General features: G+C 42.7%; 1 protein-coding gene across 2 annotated transcripts in view; it reads left to right on the forward strand.

The window, feature by feature from the left end:
- Window positions 1-12,817: 12,817 nt before the first annotated feature.
- Window positions 12,818-17,767, forward strand: part of PRMT3 (protein arginine methyltransferase 3) — a 63,574-nt gene continuing 58,624 nt past the window's right edge. Inside the window, exons 1-5 of one of the 2 annotated variants that reach the window (XM_086472116.1) lie at window positions 13,817-13,850; window positions 13,960-14,089; window positions 14,802-14,884; window positions 16,252-16,301; window positions 17,592-17,694. In XM_086472116.1, coding sequence (XP_086328242.1) covers window positions 13,817-13,850; window positions 13,960-14,089; window positions 14,802-14,884; window positions 16,252-16,301; window positions 17,592-17,694 — 400 coding nt within the window. Of the gene's footprint in view, window positions 12,834-13,816; window positions 13,851-13,959; window positions 14,090-14,801; window positions 14,885-16,251; window positions 16,302-17,591; window positions 17,695-17,767 lie in introns of those variants that run through there. The other variant, XM_086472117.1, reaches the window with a different exon arrangement.

The following is a 17,767-nucleotide window of genomic DNA, read 5'->3' on the forward strand; positions in this document are numbered from 1 at the left end:
TCAGTACACTGGCATCCTTTAGCACTGCCTTTTTATTACAGACTTAAAGTCTCTTGACAGGCTCTGCCTACCCTGCGTTATACAGTTGTTTTTAAGATGTTGAAAAAGATTGAGAGGCATGTAAGAAAGCAACTCTATTTCATTATAATGTCAAACCCAGGATGGGCTCCGTTCGCTATGGGTGAGAAGCTGCTGCACTCACCCTGCCTTGTGGAAATCGGCATTCACTGTATCGTCACATGTTAATACCAACGGCAGTTTGGAAGAAGTTTGAAGAGCTTTATCTCGCAGAGCTGTTACTTGGTGTCTTTAGAAAGATCAATTTCGGACACGCTTGGTCTGCGTTTGAGTTCAGCCCGGGGAGGCCTGAGCACTTACAAAAGGCACAGGACTCCAGAGCGATTGCCGGTGATCAGCACCTTCCAGGATGTGGTTTCCAGTAGCACTGATAGATCCATTTCCCTACACTTAGGGAATATTTGTCAACTTTTTTTTTCCCTCTGTTTTTTTTCTTTTTGGTTTGTTTTTTGTTTGTTTGTTTGTTTTTCTTTCTTTGGCAGTACAAAAATTTGCTGTTCATGCACAGGTTGATGAAGACACATTTGTTTTAAAAAGTGTAACTATAGCTGGGTTGTCAAGTGTAATAATGAAGGAAAAAGTAGAAATTATCCTTAAACTAGAACAGAGGCATTGCTAGGACTTGGGCTGAGCTTGCTTGATGTGGAAGACCATCTGCTTCATAGATGCTGGAATCCAAACTAAAACTGCACTGCCCTCCTGCGTCCACAGCAGAAAAATCTTGTGTGAAAAGGTTTCGGGAAATACATCCCTGGTACAGAGGAAGCATCTAGTTTTGTACCATGAATGTTAAACAAAAAGAACAAAATGTTCCCTGTGCCTGGCTACTTACAAGAGCATGTAACCAAATTAATTTTGCCTGCTCAGGGCAGATGCTGTTCTCAGTTTCACCCAAAACATACAGAAAAAGTGGATCGTCCAAACTGTTTGGAGTGTTTTTTCCAACTACGCATTCGTTGCTTAAACATTTTGCAAATTTTGCAAGATGCTCTGCTTTTGCAGGCAGCCAGTTTAGGCTGCGCTGGAGCCCTGTGTAAAGACTCAAGCGATCTTGACCAGCTGTTGGGATTCCAAAGCCGTCACTGACAATACATCCAGTGATAGAAAGCTCCTAACGCAGATGTGAGGTTGCCCAGTTATTTCTTCTCACCACCCCAAATGCTGGGTTCAGCAAATTCTGGAAAGTAGAAAGGAAGGGCTCAGGGTAAAACCTCTGAAACCAGGGTGTACAACACAGAGATGCCCCTGCAGCCTTCAGACGAGCACTGCCAGAGCTGGCAGTGACAGCCCGCAGGTTTCAGCCAATGCACCCCAGTGGCGTTGGTTGTGTCAGGTACAGCTACATTAAACACCCCAGAGGCCGATTTGAAAGGCTTGGGCAGAGCTGGCCAGGGACACGAAATGCTGGGTAACAAAGTGTGTCGTGGCTGGGTGGGCTGGCCTGCCGGTGGGTGTGCCAGCAGCCCCTTCCCCTTGTCTGGCTTGCAGCAGAGTGGGCTCGCAGGTTCCTGGAGCAGCAATAGCTGTGAATTCTTCAGTCCCCCTGCCTCTGTACCTGCACGGCTGCTCCATCCACCTGTTAATTTAGAAATAAAATGGTTGTTGAGCATTAGAAAAATGAGGTCTACACCAATCTTCTAATGAAAGGCTAGGAATAAGAGGAGCAACTCATTGGCATGCTTAAAAGGAAACAGTGGCCTGCAGGAATAAGTAGGTAGTATGGGAAAAATCTACACGAATATATAGAAAGTTGTTGCTTGTTATGGAGTGCCCTCTGGTGCTGTATACAAATGAGGGGTTCACTGGAGGGTCATGCACTTTCTGATTTAAGTAGTTCAAGCCGCATATTGAGTAGGGTTTTCTTCCCTCTGTTATGCCAGTGTATTTTGGTAATATCTCTTGAAAATGCGTCGGTTCCTAGAAGGCAAGCACAGAGACCTGTGGCTAATAGAGAAGAGAAATAAAGCACGCAGGCTGTGCAAGTGGGAAAGAGGAGGCCAAACACAGAACCGGTGTTGCTGATAAGGGATAAACAGGACAGCTGCTGAGGAAGACAGATTCAGCATGAAATAGCAAAGCATTTGTTCAACAGAGTTGCACCAGGTTTACTGTAACGGTAACATAGAAGTGGTAATTCTCATGTTTTGAAGTTTTTTTGAAGACAGAATCTTTCATGTTTTGCAATCACAGATTTCTTCTAGGGGATAAAAGTGAAAAAATATTAATAGAATTATTTATTGTGAGACATTTTGAAGCATTGAAACTGAAAGTCAAAACAAGCCACTGTCTTTAAAGCCGCAGAGACTCAATTTTAGTTTTATTGAACTACTGCATAGCCAGATTAATCTGCTTGGGGATTACCTTGGCTCAAATTCTACCCTGGTCTACAGTTGGTCTCAAGCTTCTCTGAGTGTCATGTTATTCAGCTCTGTGGTTTTAAAGATCAGAAGACAAAATTTCAGCATAAAAATGATATGGCCATTAAAGAAACCAAGTCATATCTATCCATAACCACGGTTAAGAAACAAAAATACCTGATCAATTAATAGCAAAACTGCCTAACTGCTGTCTCCAGTGTGCTCTGAATGTTGCCAAAGAAATGAACTGTCAAACAGCGGTTTGGAGAACTTGAGCAAAGCAATAAATCTCCTTCCCGCTCATGTAGCTTGGACAACAGCTGCTGAGCATCTGCCTTGGCTTCCAGCTGTATGATTTGGCAACCAGTCAAAGAGTTCCAGTAAACAAGTTGGGTGACCTAAATTTTGTACCAGTGCGTGAACATCAATGAACGCTAATGCTCAGTTTGCAGAGGCAGGTGACACCTAGCACCAAGTGAAACATTAGAGGAATTACTCTAAATTGTGACAATCGGTAATGATTCGCACACATTATTTCTCTGGGGAAGAACTTTGAAATAACAGCGTGCTCAGCCTGAGAGCCAAAAGTGTTTCCTTTCTATTAGTCAGTGGTTTCTTAGGAGCAGATCAATAAACAGAACCAAAAGATGCAGAAGCTTTTACATCTGCACCACAGTAAGTTTGGCCTTTGAATACTTAAAGAGGGCTTGTAAGAAAGACAGGGAGAGACTTTTTAATAGGGACTGCAGTGACAGGACAAGGGGTAATGGTTTTAAACTAAAAAAGGGCAGATTTAGACTAGTTATAAGGAAGAAATGTTTTACAATGAGTGTGGTGAAACACTGGCACAGGCTGCCTAGAGAGCGGGTAGCAGCCCCATCCCTGAAAACATTGAAGGTCAGGTTGGACGGGGCTCTGAGCAACCTGACCTAGTTGAAGCTGTCCCTGCTCACTGCAGGGGGGCTGGACTAGATGATCTTTGGAAGTCCCTTCCAACACAAACTATTCCATAATTCTAAGTTCAAGAAGTTTATATGCCAGGTGAGATTTAGTATGGTCCCCTGGATTCACTATCGGCAGCACACTTGTGGTTTGGAGCTGGCTGAACTGAACAAGCAGTCCTTGGTTCAGACCCTCGGGTCTGCTGCGGAGCACGCGTGGGGTGCACCTGGAGTAGAGACTCCGGTTTAGTGTCTTCTGAAAAGAATCTAGTGCGCGTCCACCAAAAGTGGTCTGCAGATCCAAATGACAAATCAGAAATGGGAATCACTTCAAAATCGTCATGCTGCTTCAACACAAACCAAAATGCTTTGGTAGGTGCAGCCACTGTGGTCTTGACGTACGGTCAAGGCTGTAACTCAGTGTTAAAATAGGCTAGACAAAAAAAACCCAGCACTTGCAAATTTGTAACTGCTTCTTTCCTGAATAAATTAATGAATTTATTACTTTTTCCCATAGAAAATACTGCATTAAAAGCAAAACATTAAAGATCTTTTAGGAAAAGTATTCTGAGCAAGAACTGAAAAGCTGTCTGTCCATGTGTATGAGGGTAAATTAAAGAATGTAGAGTGCTGTGCTGCTCTGGATAGACTCCTTTCAATGCCTGAGTTGGGTTGTAGAGACTGCTGCAGTCTGGAGATACCTAGACCTCACAGTGCAGCATGAACTCTTTCTCATTTTCAGTCTTTAGCATCTCTTTATGATGATGGTGCATTTCTTACTGTGCTACCAAAAGAAAAATCTTTCAGATTTCACTCCCTATGTGTTTTTAGATGTTCAAGTACTCCTTACAGAATGACTGGGTGAAGCTAAAGATAGCAATGGCATTTTTCCCCATTATCACAGAAGACAAATCTTATGAAAAACCAGCAAACTTGTCTTCTGCTTCAAACAGTGCACAATACGTCTATTGCACAATATGTCTGCAGATTTAATTATGATTTTTTAAAAAAAGAACTACACGATTGTTGCTCTGCAGAATAGCCAGCTTGAGAATACAATGAAACCTCGTTAAAAGTTTGACACAAAATACGTATTGCTACATCCTGGAATTCAAGAGCAGTAGAGAGTTGTTCCAATCTTGAATCAGCAATTATTTTCTAAAATTACCATCATTTGCCTTGGAAATATAGGTTTTGGAGAGGAACTGTAAACTGCAGTACTTACTAGAGTGAGTGAGTATTAATTTTAATATTGTTTCTTTTAATTCTTATTGTTAAGAATACAGAACTGAAAAACATTCTTCAACATTTTAGGCTCATTTTTACCACTGGCAAATGCAACAAGTTCATGCACAGTAGCCAAAGAGAGTAACAAAGAGTTGATGCTTTATCTGGCTTGGCAGAAACTTGCATGTTCCATTTAAAAAGTCTGAGATTTAAAATGTCAACCTTTTTTGAAAATTATGAGTAGGTGTATTTTTTTGTCAGTATGTTCCAGTGTTTTGATGAATATTTTTGATTGGATAGATATTTCTCCTACAGAAAAATTTGTTGAAAGAAGAGTTTGAGATAAGTGCATAAAAGACTTGAGCTTATATGAAAGACCCATTTAAAGCAGATACTGACAGTCAAATTTGGAGTTATTTTAACACTACCCTCCAAGTAGATACATTCACAGTAATTGTGCCAACTTTTGGAAGTTACTGGTTTGAAATGTTGCCTCTGAAACTTTACATTCACAGCCTGTTTCAGAACTGGTACTCTGCTGCCAAGGCTGATGACTTAGGAAATCTATGTTTTGATTCAACAGACATCCCAGAGGGCTGTATCAGCTGAAATAACTTTTCTCCTACAGAACACACTATTTGGGTACATCAAGTCCCTGCACAGAAAGCATAAAATACGCGTTTAGTCCACTTTGGTTTTCAGTTAACTTCTTCAGTGGCAAGAAGAAGGTTTACTTGAGTTAACTGTCTTGTACTGAAGAGTCAAAGCCACCCATTTCAAGATTTGTTTCAGGCAGGGCACATGCAACATTGCTGAGGCATCAGCTTGCCAATAACCCTTCCTTCCCGCGTTGCAGAGGGAGCACATTCTGCAGGAACAACAATTCAGCAGGGACATGCAGAGAATCACCTAGACTCGCAAACCCAGCTCACCAGGCCTTGAAAGTCAGCATCTTGTTGCTGCGAGCTTCATACGTTCCTGTGTGCCTGCCAATACTGCCTGTCTGCCTTGAGCTGGTGATTTATACTGCATCACATAAACGAACTACCATTATGCTACCAACTATCACGATTGACATCTCCAGGGCAAAGGCAGGCAGACAGCAGGTGTAAGCGAGGATGGGTAAATCCAAGAAGAAGCGTTTTTGTAATGCTGTTCCCCTTGTGCCTCACGAAGATATATCCATGACCCAGCGTGCAAACAAGGGATCATCAGAGTGTACCAGGCGTGCCCAAGCCTGTGTCTGTGACTTGGCCATGAATACTACGTCATTCAATAGGGCAACAGCTACCTTTGTTAGCATTGCATATATTGTAAATCAAAGAAGTCTATTTCTCTCTTTCTCTCACTCCTTAGTCCCCCAGCCCACAGACTAAGCAAGAATTTACCATATTGCTGTAAAAAGAAAAGGAAAGGCTCAGAATCTCTTTTACTAAGTTTCAAAATGATGCATAGAAAGCAGAGGAGCTAGTAAATCTGCTGAGGGTTTGGTGGCATAGTTCTGATTATGTTAAAACTGCAAAACTTTGACATTTGCAAACATCCAGTTAAAGGCAACATTAAAGACAACAGAGCTCTTTTGCTTTTGTGGCTTTGCTTACCAGTCACAATGTCCCATATCAGAGAGGGAGGGTTGGGAGGAGAGGAGAAAATCCATCTGAAATTTAGCAGCTTAAAAAAAAACCCCAAACGTTTATAATCAGCTTGAGAGCTCAGTGGATTTGTGGAATCGTTTGGGATTAACAGGCTATTGATTGCTAATAAAACAATATTTAGCTTTGTCTGATGAACAGCAATGGAAAAAGGTGTGGGCACCTTGTCAAACAAGACCCATTGAGGACGGATGATGGGTTAAGTGTGGGGGTCTGAGTGGCAGCGTGGGTGCCCGGTCTTCAAGGAGAACTTGTCAGTTGTTAGTGAGGCTGGTGAAAGGAAGGACGCCAGCGCCTGATGGCTGGGGTAGTATTGATGCAAGTTAGCTGACTAATCAGATTGAAAAAGTCCCATGGTATTTATGTCACTTTAATTTTCATCAAACAATTGGAGACGACAGCACTCTATTAAGAAGAGGTTGATCCAGAACTAAAGCTAAATAAATTAGGGTCTCAGTTTAATCAAATTATCCCTCTACTGGCCTTGGATTAACCGAGGGAGACAGCGTCGGTCTAGGCACTTTTCATTGGCTGATTTTTTTTTTTTTTTTAAAGAAGCTGGTACAAAGAATGGGAGATTTAACACACATAGCTACTACTCATAATACCTCAAACAAGCACCTTTTAAAGAAGCAGGAATTAATATTTATCAGGAGAATTTGCAGTTTTACTGAAGGATATTTCCATTTTTAGGTTAGTTTTGTTCAGTAAAAAGAACAGAAAATGAGGCAAAAATCTGTCAACAGAAAAGCTAAACAGAGAACTTATAACAAGCTGGCACAAAAAATCAAAACGCTAGCCTAATGCTACTTGTTTGATTCCCAACAGATAGTTTAGTTTACCTGCTTTAAAAATCATTTGATTGCACATTTACATTTCGCTATTGTTTACTTACTTTATTTGTGCAGGGTAAGTCCTTCTTCTTCCTCCTTCCTAAATTCTTTAGACCTCAGGGAGAAGCCTTTGGGTTAACTAGGTTGTCTCTGAGGAAATAATTTTCCCAAGCTGACTGGTATCTTGTCCTGCAAAGTGTTTTCATTAGAAGTTTACAGTAAGAGTAACTATCTTTTCAATACTAATAACATGAAGAAATCCTCTACAAAGATTTAACTGAACTTTTGCACTAAATCTTGCTAAACCTTGAACTCCTGAAATATTCCCAATCAGAATCATTGTGTAAGTCTCTTCAGTTTTCTAGATACAGAAACAAAAGCACAATAGTGCATCCTTAACTGCAACAACTAAATGAATTCATCCCAGTCCACTATGAAATTTATTTTTGAAAAATGCAATGTGATGGATACTCCCTTCCACCTTTGTTGGAAAAGTAAAAATGACTCTGCAAGAAAAGCAGTGTCAATGGATATGGTCCTATGCCTGATTCTACTTTCCGATTTTTATCTCTGAGTTCTAACTTGGTTTTGTTTGTTCGTGATCATCAATATTATTCCTCATTCTGCTGGGGCAGTCACAACTCAGGGAAAGTGGAGCTGAACAAAGAAATACTTGGTTTGTTTGTTACATCCATCAAAATGGAGAGACTGGTCTGGGCTGTGATCTAATGCACACTAAGGTAAATCATCTACACTGCAAATGCGATAGATTCGAGAAGTATGGCTGTCTTCTGTTGGTTCCTATTATTCTGTAATCTACAAAACTTCACACTCTTCCTCTGCTTGCATTTCAGTTCTGCTCTTAAAGACATTCTTACCAAGCCCTTGGAAATCTAGGTACTAAGCACTAGATTCCTTAAATAGCTATGAAAACATGTAGTAATGCTTTTTTTTTATTTATGATATTTAAATTTTTCTTCAGTTATGATACTGCTATTTTGAGCTCAAACAGTTTTGTCCTTTTTTTTTTTCTGGCACACTTCGCATTTCCACTTTCTTCAATCTGTTACTTCTCACGAACAAAGACCAGAGCTGGTTCTGGTGGTCTTCACCTTCTCTGATATTCAGCCCCTCACAAGAAGGGCTTTTGTTTCAAAGTAACTCATCTAGGTATTCACATCCACAATTTACGAAATGCTTAACATTCACTGTTGTGACATTAAATACCATATAGGTATTTTAAAAACATTATGTGACAAATAGTTGCTTTTGAGGATTTGTTTTTAATGCACAGCTCTCCTAGTCCCACTAGTTTGACCCATCAGCTGATCTGAACGCCACCTGTCCTCACTTGTTTTCTTGCTGCGAATGAACAGAGATCATGTATTTTCATGGTAAAGCTGTGGTCTAAGGTAAACACTTAATTTTACTTCAAACGGGGATAGGATTTCTTTTGTAGTTTATCTTTATAGTCATTTACTCTAAGTCCAGATATTTTTTCCCTGTAGAAACACAGATATTAACAGATAGAAATGTCTGAATTACTTAACAGATGCTTTCTCTGTGAACACTGGTTTACCCTCACGATGCTTATGAGTACTTTTATCTGCATTTACCTTTTGGACATCAACAGTGAAAGTAACTCTGAAGATCAGTGATTTTCTAAGCCTCTAAGTATTTTATTATATTTTTTAACATTATCTCATTGGAGTTATCTCAGTTGGATCCTCTAGCACCTGAAAGTGTCCTGTGTTCTTCAAGTTGCTGCACAATGCATGTTTTATGGAGGCACTTCTGTAGTTGCATAAATATGTTTTATCTCAAGATAGTTATCACTCCTTTTCCTACACTGTAGATTTACCCTGATTGCAGAGGCTAGTTTTGCTCAGTCCTTCACTGAAAACGGTCACTAGCAGTTTTTGTACCAACAGTGCCACATTTCTGGCTATAGATTCCTGCTGTTTGCCGTTCCTCACAGCTGCTGACTGAGTAGTGCTGACGTGCACTGGTTTAACCAGCCTGGCTGATGGGGACTAAACATTGGAGGAAAGAAACAGCCCGTCTAAGCACTTTGCTGATCTGATGTAAGAAAGTGGGGGAGAATGTGATATTTGTATTTCCTTTGCCTGTGTGGCAGGCTGAGAAATGCTACTTTGATATTAAAGCTGAGGAAATAGAGAGAGAATGGGGGGACTAAATATTATCTGTGTAACATACTGAGTCCTGGACTTTGTAATGCAACCCTAACCCAAGCTCCATGGCGAGCTTTCGTTAAAAACAGCAAAAAAAATCCAATATCCCCAAACCAAAAAAAAAACCTCAAATAAAAAAAAAAATCCCAACAAAATAAAACCTGCACCTGCCCAGATGAAAAAAAAAATCTATTTTGCAGCCCACATTTTCCTCTGGCAACCCCTTCCAGCCTCATGTCAGCTACAGATCTAGGCTTGCTTTCTCTCTCAAGCTCAAACCTAGCCCTGCCTTCAGGGTGAGTCCTACACAGGGTCCCCTGGGCTTTGCCCAGATGCAAAATATCTCCTCAGTTATCTTAGTTCAGAACTATATTAAGGGGAATACAGCCACCATTTTATGGAACTTTTAAACTCGCTGAGAGTTTAAATTCAGATTAACAATTCTGCTTTCAATATCACTCATTTTTCCTGATGATGGGAATTAAAAGTATTTTTTTGACTACAGCTTGTTCCCTCTGTATACTAACCGGCACTCAGATGTTCTGACTTATGTTTCATTTAAATCTTTCCAACTTCTTAATTATTTTAATGGAGTCTAAATCCACCCTTCAGCTGAGAGAGTAATAAAGGTGTAAGGAGATCACTGGCATTAATGATGTTTCACTTGCAGTGATGCCCTTCTGCAAAATGTAAGGTTTCTATACCTCCTTCTGTTGCACCTATCACTGCTGCAGCTACGCTTTTCATTGCTGTGTGATGTTAGGAAGTGACAACTTTGTGAGAACCTCTTCATCGCTGCACATCTTAAACACGTAACTAAAAAGCCACTATCTGCTTTTAGACTGTTTGCTACAAAGAGTTCACATCGTTAATTCAAGAAAAACTGCAACAAACTAGGATGGGAGGACTGAGGCTAAGAGAGTATTTGCGATCATACCCTGTGCTTTTGGGAGTGTCGTTCTTGGCGCTTAAAAGTAGCAGGCTGGATTTAAGTTTCCAAGGAGTATACTGTAAAATTTCAGATGCTTTGGACTTTCTAGACAGAAAATGCTGTTGAAAAATTGTCTTCAGTCTTGAGTTTCATGGTTCTGTGCAGTTGTCTGTTCTGTTGGTGACCTTGAATGGTTAGAACTGAAAAAACGTAACTCTGGGTACACGACCGGCTAAGAAGCAGTGTGGTTTCTTAATTTTTAAACATTTTCTCTCTCTTTTTTCAAATATATTTCACACAGGGTAAAGTCATAGCCATTTAATAATAGTTCGCTCAAAACTGTTTCATTTGTTTCCTACAGGATTTCTATTAACACACTTACTTTGCTTTTGAATAACGGCAAGCACTGTGGTCACAAAACAGTGACGCAGGTAGAGAACAAAGTTACACATGCTTGGAAATCCAGATGAAACAAAGCTCCCAAGCGATACGTTGATACCATATTTTGTGTGCAAACACCCTCTAACAGTCTCCCCAGCGCTGCATTTCCAGATCTGGAAAAAAGTTTGAAACGCAGTAAAAAATTGTAAATATTTGAAGTTTCTTCTCCTTGGCCCGGATTATGAAACAGTAATCCATTACATTGTAAATCTTCCTGTACCATGCAAATCCCTTTACAAGGATTAGGAGATTGTAACAAAGATGATCATATTTCAAGAGGTCCCGGTGTAAGTTATACACTTCTGCTGCAAGGATTTCATACAGTCTTCACCCAATATGTTATACACACTGATCCAAATGAACAGGTGCTTTACATTTATTGAGAATCTTAATTCACGCAATAATAATAATAAAGATTCGGTTACAAGGCTGTGCGGCACATTCGGTCTGTTGCTCTCCAAGTGGACTCAACAATAGCCGAGGGTGTGCAATGGAGCAAAGACTATGCAATCAGTGACCTCTTGCCCCTTCGGTGGGGGAGAATTTCAGTAAAACACAAAGAAGCTGCTGTTTCTGCTTTTGCTGCTATCAGCCCGGGCACTACTGACAGAGCAGCGGCTGTTAAATCTATTTCTGCCATTAGCTGCTTGAGCAAGAGTAGAGGAAAACAATGGTTTATCATTCTGCATCACTTCTGTTTCTCTCATAGAGTCAGACACTACTTTGGGAGAGTAAGGTAGAAGCATCTGACTTGCCTAGATTTCTTCTGTACACTAAGCGTATGCAGCATTTTGCACTAATTCTAACTCAATGACTAGTACTGAGTCACTGTGTAATAAAAAAGAATTCCATGAGAAGCATTGGTTTACACTACTAAGTAGCGTTTGCGGAACCGGTGTTATCTTGTCATACCTGTGGAAGCAATTCTGAATGGAGATGGAGTTTAAAAACAAAACGCAAAACAGAATTTGTGAAGGGGTCTGGTTTAGTAGCTCGTAGATCCTTTTTCAAACCCGTCATTCTGGTCTTGTCTAAAACCAGTTTCCATATTTAGATTTTTCATGTCCCTTTGGATTTGCCTACAACTAGGCAAGCCTAATCTGTTTAATTAGTATCATACTTAAAATCCTTCTTTGTTAGCTTTGAGAGATAGGAGGGTAAGTGAAAGGGAAAATTAAGCTACATGGGACAGATTTACAAGTACAGATTAGAAATCAGAGGTTGTAATCCAGATGAGTAAATTCAGTCTTTCAGGTTTCCATCTTAAATTCTGCATCCCTTTCCTTTTTTTTTCTTACCAATAAAACCTCCATATTTTTATATTCAGCAAAGACCACTGAAATTGCACTTGAAAAATAGAACTAGAATCCAACGCTTGGTTCTACCTCTCTAGAAATGGCCAAAACCTGCAATGATTATGTCAATGCCAATTATCCCTCTGTTGAGCAACAATTAACTATCATGTACTAACCAGCACCTGGTACCTCCACTTATGCTGAGTGCTACATATCGAGATTGAGTCCTGTTGCAGATTAAGCCTTTGTAAAGTAAATAAAAAGTACAATAGCTTCTTATGAAAACCAAGATTGGAGATAAAAAGGGAGAAGACTACTGCAACGTCTGCCCTGGCAGGTAGTGTGGTACAGCAAGCGTAGCAAAACACTTGGTGCTGAAAACCCAGTACCTGGGTGCTTCAAGAGTTTAACTTCGGGCTAGCAGCTGCAGTTCAGTCTTGTGACCTGCAGTCCTCCAGCAGTCTGGTAGTTTCATTTGCAAAAGGAACCCATTTGATGCATTGTGAGACCATGCTGCGCCGCGGACCAAAGCAGGGGAAGTGGGGGAGTTTGGCAAATATGAGCTTTTGAAGGCCATGTTGGATCTCCTGGTGTGCCAAGGCAAAGGCACCCTAAATTTGCTAACTGAATGGATGAAGAAAAAAGATTACATCTCACCTGCTCACAGATATCTGACTTGATCAGAAAGTACAAGATATTATTTAAAAATTACAATAACTCCACAAGGCTGGATAATTTGTTTTATTAATTTGAGATCCATAAATTCATGTATGATGCCTAAGGAGGTGCAGTTGTCTAACAGCAGTGATATGGGAGATTTCTTAAGTATGTTATGTTGGGAAATAGACTGTACCCTTGATCGGTTACGAGATGCTGCACAAACACAGTCTTTAGCCATCTGATTCAGACCAGTGCCAACAGGACACACAGCATGCTCTGTTCTTGCAATTATACAAAACAGGTTCAAGGCAAAACAGTAATCTCATTATTTTTATATTTGCAGTACCACACTTTGAGGGTATAAACTGGAAAAATTCTAGCTTCGGCATCTCCTCCACCCCGTCCTACTTGGGAGCACCGTGCGGACCAGCGGAAGGGCACCGTTTGGTTCTGCAGAGACGCGTGTTTCTGTCAGGCACACAATGAAGAGAGAAAACGAAGGAGGCTCCGTGCCCCACCTAGAATGGCAAGTACTACCTTCTTCAGATGATGACCCTCAAGCTTTGTTTCCCTATGTATTTTTTAAACGAATTTTTAACCACTGCATTTGCATGAGGCCCTGAGATACACAAGTCTGTCGCTAAACTTTGTTTAAAAGCCGATAGGCAGGCGTTATTTCGTTTCACTCTCCCATCGCAGCCGCACTATTTATAAAAAACAGGCACACGGCTGCCAGCCGCCTGTCAAAAGCACCAAGAGCGATTCCACCTCCAAACAGAAACAATCTCCTATATTTTAGGCGGGCTGAGAGCGCGACCCTTTACCCGCCCGCCTGGCTTTCCCTCCTGTGCGGCCACCAGGCAGTCCCAGCGCGGGCTGCCTCGCTGAGGGCCGGGCGGGCCGCAGCGGAGCCGGCGCGGCCGCCGCCGCCTCGCCCTGCCCCACGGCTCGGCCCCCACAAGATGGCGGCGGCACCTCCCGCCCGCCCTCCCCCCTCACTGAGGGGCGGCCAGTAGCGCCGCTGCTGCTCCCGCGCGTTTGAAAAATAACGGTCGGGGCCGCCAGCAGCGGTGCCGCCGTCCCCCCTCACCGGAGGGCCCCGCCAGGGGGCGCGCTAACCCTCGCTTGGGCCCGTCCCTCCGCCCTGACGTCGGCGGGCGGGGCGGAGCGGCCACCCGGAAGCGGCGCACGTGGGGCGGCGGCGGGGCCATGGGCTCCCGGGCGGCGGGCGCTGCACCCGCAGGTGGGTACCCGGTGCCGCCACCCTTCCTCCTCCCGCTCCTTCTCCCTCTCCTTCTCCTCCCCCCCCCCCCCCGCCGGTCAGTAACCGCCCCCTGCTGTGGGCTCCACAGGGGCCGGCGGGCCGCCCGCCGAGGAGGAGATGCCCGAGCTGTCCGACGGCGAGGAGGCCTGGGAGGAGGAGGAGGAGGAGGAGGAAGGCGCCGCCGAGGCCTTGCGGACCCGCTGCCTCTTCTGCGACAGGTGAGGCGGCGGGGGGCAGCCCCGAGGGCCGCCGTGTGCTGCCGCTGTCCCTGCGGTCCCCCCCGCCCGGCCGAGGCACCTCGAGGCGCGGTCGTGCCCGCGGAGCCCTTTGGAGAAAAGGGGGGGCTGGGGTGCGAGCCACGTCAGAAAAAGAAATAATATGTAGTTTGCGACAGTGCTCTGCGTCGTGGTTTTCTTGTGTACGGCCTCTCTGGAGCCATCTGTTACGCGCAGGCTGAAGGAGGCCGTGATGGGGGCAGCAGGTAATTCCTCTCCCCCCACCCTGAAGCCCTGTGAGAGCTTCTCGCTTCGGTTCTTTCTGTCCCGTTTTCCCACCGTCACTGAACAGATGAGAATTTTTATTTCGAAGCAGTAGATCCAGCTGGCCGACTCGCCTGGTATATATACGTGTGGCTTTTAGATTTTAGGTTTAACGCTGTCTTTGCTGTCAAGGAGTTTTTGAAAGCGAACGAGGTTTGTGGTTTCGTCAAATCAAATTTTTGCGTTTGTTACCTTTTGTTGCAAAATGTTTCTCGAACAAGGTAAAAGCTTCTTGGGGAGGTGTGTGAGCGAGCAGCTGCCCGTTCATCCTTTCTCAGGGGCAAAAATGATGCGTTCCTGCACTAGGAGGTCCAGAGCATATACAACTTGTAAGAGTGTTATAATTTCTAAACATGTTAACTCTGCATATTTAATAATTTGTTATTTATAGGTTGTTTAGTTCTGCTGAAGGTGTGTTCTCCCACTGTGAAACAGAGCATCAGTTTAATGTTTGCAATACGATCAAGAAACATGGTAAGTTGTTTTCACAACTTGTTCTTTCCTTCTGAATACGAACATCTCAGTTAAAATAAATTGCAAAGATTGGCTTGGTTCTGACCGGTTTCCTGCTTGTAGCTGAAGATGCCAAGATTGAGCAAGATAAGCTATTGTAGAAAAAAGCTTCTAGGTTACCTTTATGCCGACCATTTCCCATATGCTTTATCTACGGTAAAGCTCTCGGCTAGTGACAAAAGTAAAATTGATCTCTGCTGGTGTGTGCCGAGTCCCCGCTGCCTGCTTGACGGGCCTGAGCCAGCCCACTGCGTGCTGAGACGAGCTCTTTCCCTCGTTTCTTGGGAGCTCTTGCCCGACTGGTGACACTGTCCTTGGGCTCAGGAGCTTGGCAGACACCAAAGTGGGTGTATCCACCAAGAGGTCAAGTCACTGGGCCGTGCTGCTGGTGGTTCTTAAGGGGCTGGTTGCAGCCTTGGCTTATGTTCCCTCAGGTGATGGCAGGAAGGGCACCCTCCCACGTCTGTTCCGTGTAAGTGAGGTGTAAGGTTGGCTTTCACTGGAAGCTGCCATCTGCTTAGACCGAGGTGGTGCTGAAGGGAGGTACATATAGGAGGGTGTATGTGAAGGGGTGCGGGGGCTTTGGAAGACTTGGGTAAGTGGTGAACTGCTTGAGCCTGAAATTCATGTCTTACTGCATGTAGAGGAAAACTGGAAAGCCAGGGAAGTGGAACGCTGTTGGAGAAATTTTTTGTAAGAGTATGCGCTAAAAAGGAGTGAGAGATAACAAGATGGGAACTACCTGAAACGTTTAGAAATCTGCATGTGAAATTGTAAGATCTGGTCTGGTTTCTGTCAAAAATCCGGTGGAAAGCATTTTGAGTTTATGCAGTATCCTTGCTGTTCGTGAGGGGAGTACATAATTATATTTAAACTGCTGTTATTTCTGAGCAAGGTGGCAGTTTTAAATCAGTACTGGTGTGTATTGTTGTTGAGTAGGATCAACTTACATTTTATTAAGCAGAAAGCTGAAAATAGGAACAAAGGAGCACAACAGCCTAAAATACCAGTAAGGTAGCTGGTAGGTGGTAAACGCGGCTGTCCTGATGCAGTTGCTTACCAAATGAATGAAATCCCTGTTCGTAATCCATGTTTGCATGTGCTCCATTCTTAATTTTTGGCAAATATATTTGTCCTGAGGGTAAGAATTTCCTGGTTTAGTACTAAGGCGAAGAAACATGTAGGTGGCAAACTTGAGAAGACTACACTAGATTATGATGTACACCCCAAGGGGAAACTGGCCAATTGAATGAGTAATTAGCATTCATATCATTGTAAAATGTGTGTGGTTCTTCATAATGCAAACTCTTTTTTTTTCTCCTTCTCAGGACTTGATTTTTATGGATACATTAAACTAATAAACTTTGTTAGATTAAAGGTAGGTGTGCCACATGCTACTTCTGTAATGTATGTCTGGAGAATGGTAAATCAAGCTGCTGTGCTTTCCATTTGTCCTTTTTTTAATAACTGTATGAAACTTTGTGTTATATTTCTAGAAATAAGAAATCGTGGGAATTATAATAGCTATTGACTGGTTTATTTAGATGTGAAGTTGATTTAATTTTAAATATATTTAATTAACGTGAGTTTTGTTGTTCCCAGAGGAGGATGTTCTGACTTGCAAAAAGCCCACGCTGTGTAGTATTATGTTGTTTTGTAATTCATCTCGGCCCTTGACTCCGCTGTGTCCCTCCAGTAATGGGTTCAGTTCTTGATAAATGAAGCTTCCCAGTCCTTGCATGTGTGTTGGTACTGGGGATGTGAGCTGGCCAGACCCCTGCTGCAGTGTTAGTAAGGACAACACCTGATCTCCTAGGTCACAGAAACTAAAATTAATCTCTCCTAAAATGATACCGGAATCTGGAAGGCTGATGAGAATCTATGACTTTAAGTTAGGCCTGGGTATGTTTTATGTATTCCATGACTTTGAAGTATGTCCTTTGGTTGTTCCCTAAAAGTTTAGGGGTTTTTACTTAAAGCTTCAAATCTTAAATCCTCAAATAATTACGTAAGGCATAACTAGCTATGCAGAGTAAACACAGAAATGGAAAAAATGAAGTCCAGGATCTGAGCTCTGCTTTCCTGACAAGATCTTAACTGAGCAGATGGAAACAGGAGAGAACACAGCACTGCTGGCGTTTGTGCCGACAGCGCTGTTCGTGCAAAGACACTTGACAGCATTAGTGTCTTGGCTTTATTGATTAGCCCTGTTGTAAGCTATGGGTCTGACAGTCAAACCCCTGAGTATACTTGGTTCCTGATAGCAGAGTAATCCTACAAGTATCTTTCAATGTCTGTCAGTCTGATGTGCTTTACTGTGCATTCTGAATTCCTCGATCCTGTAGCTTCGTGGGCTTTGGGGCCTAGCTCATAGCTGTAGTTCCATGCTATTTTCTGGTCACCGTGGTGGTAGTGTCATCCTAAGTCACCCACTTAGTACATACTAAGGTGGGTGCCAGGGTGGAAGCCAGAAGTTCATTCTTCCCTCTTCTGGCTCCTCCTGTTTTGAAGTAGTATCTTTCTCAGCCTTTGCTACAAAGTTATTTGAGAATAACCCGTTTATTTTGATGAGTGGAAGAACAAGGCTCTGCCCTATTTTTGTGAATGAAATTGAAGGGCTGGTGCTTTCAAAGAAACTTAACTTACATGTTCTTTTCCTTCTGTGTAGAAACCAACAGCAGCATATTTGAGTTCACTCAGCAGGCCGCTGCCTTGGGAAGGAGAGGAATATCTGAAACCAGAGCTAGAAGATGATCTCCTACTTCAGTTTGGTAAGTAAATTCATTTCAGTATGACCGTACCGCGTTGTGGGGTAAATGTGGTGTTGACAGAGTTCGTGTCATA

This window comes from Leptosomus discolor, chromosome 12 (assembly GCF_034619465.1).
Source record: "Leptosomus discolor isolate bLepDis1 chromosome 12, bLepDis1.hap2, whole genome shotgun sequence".
NCBI classification, from domain to species: domain Eukaryota; kingdom Metazoa; phylum Chordata; class Aves; order Leptosomiformes; family Leptosomidae; genus Leptosomus; species Leptosomus discolor.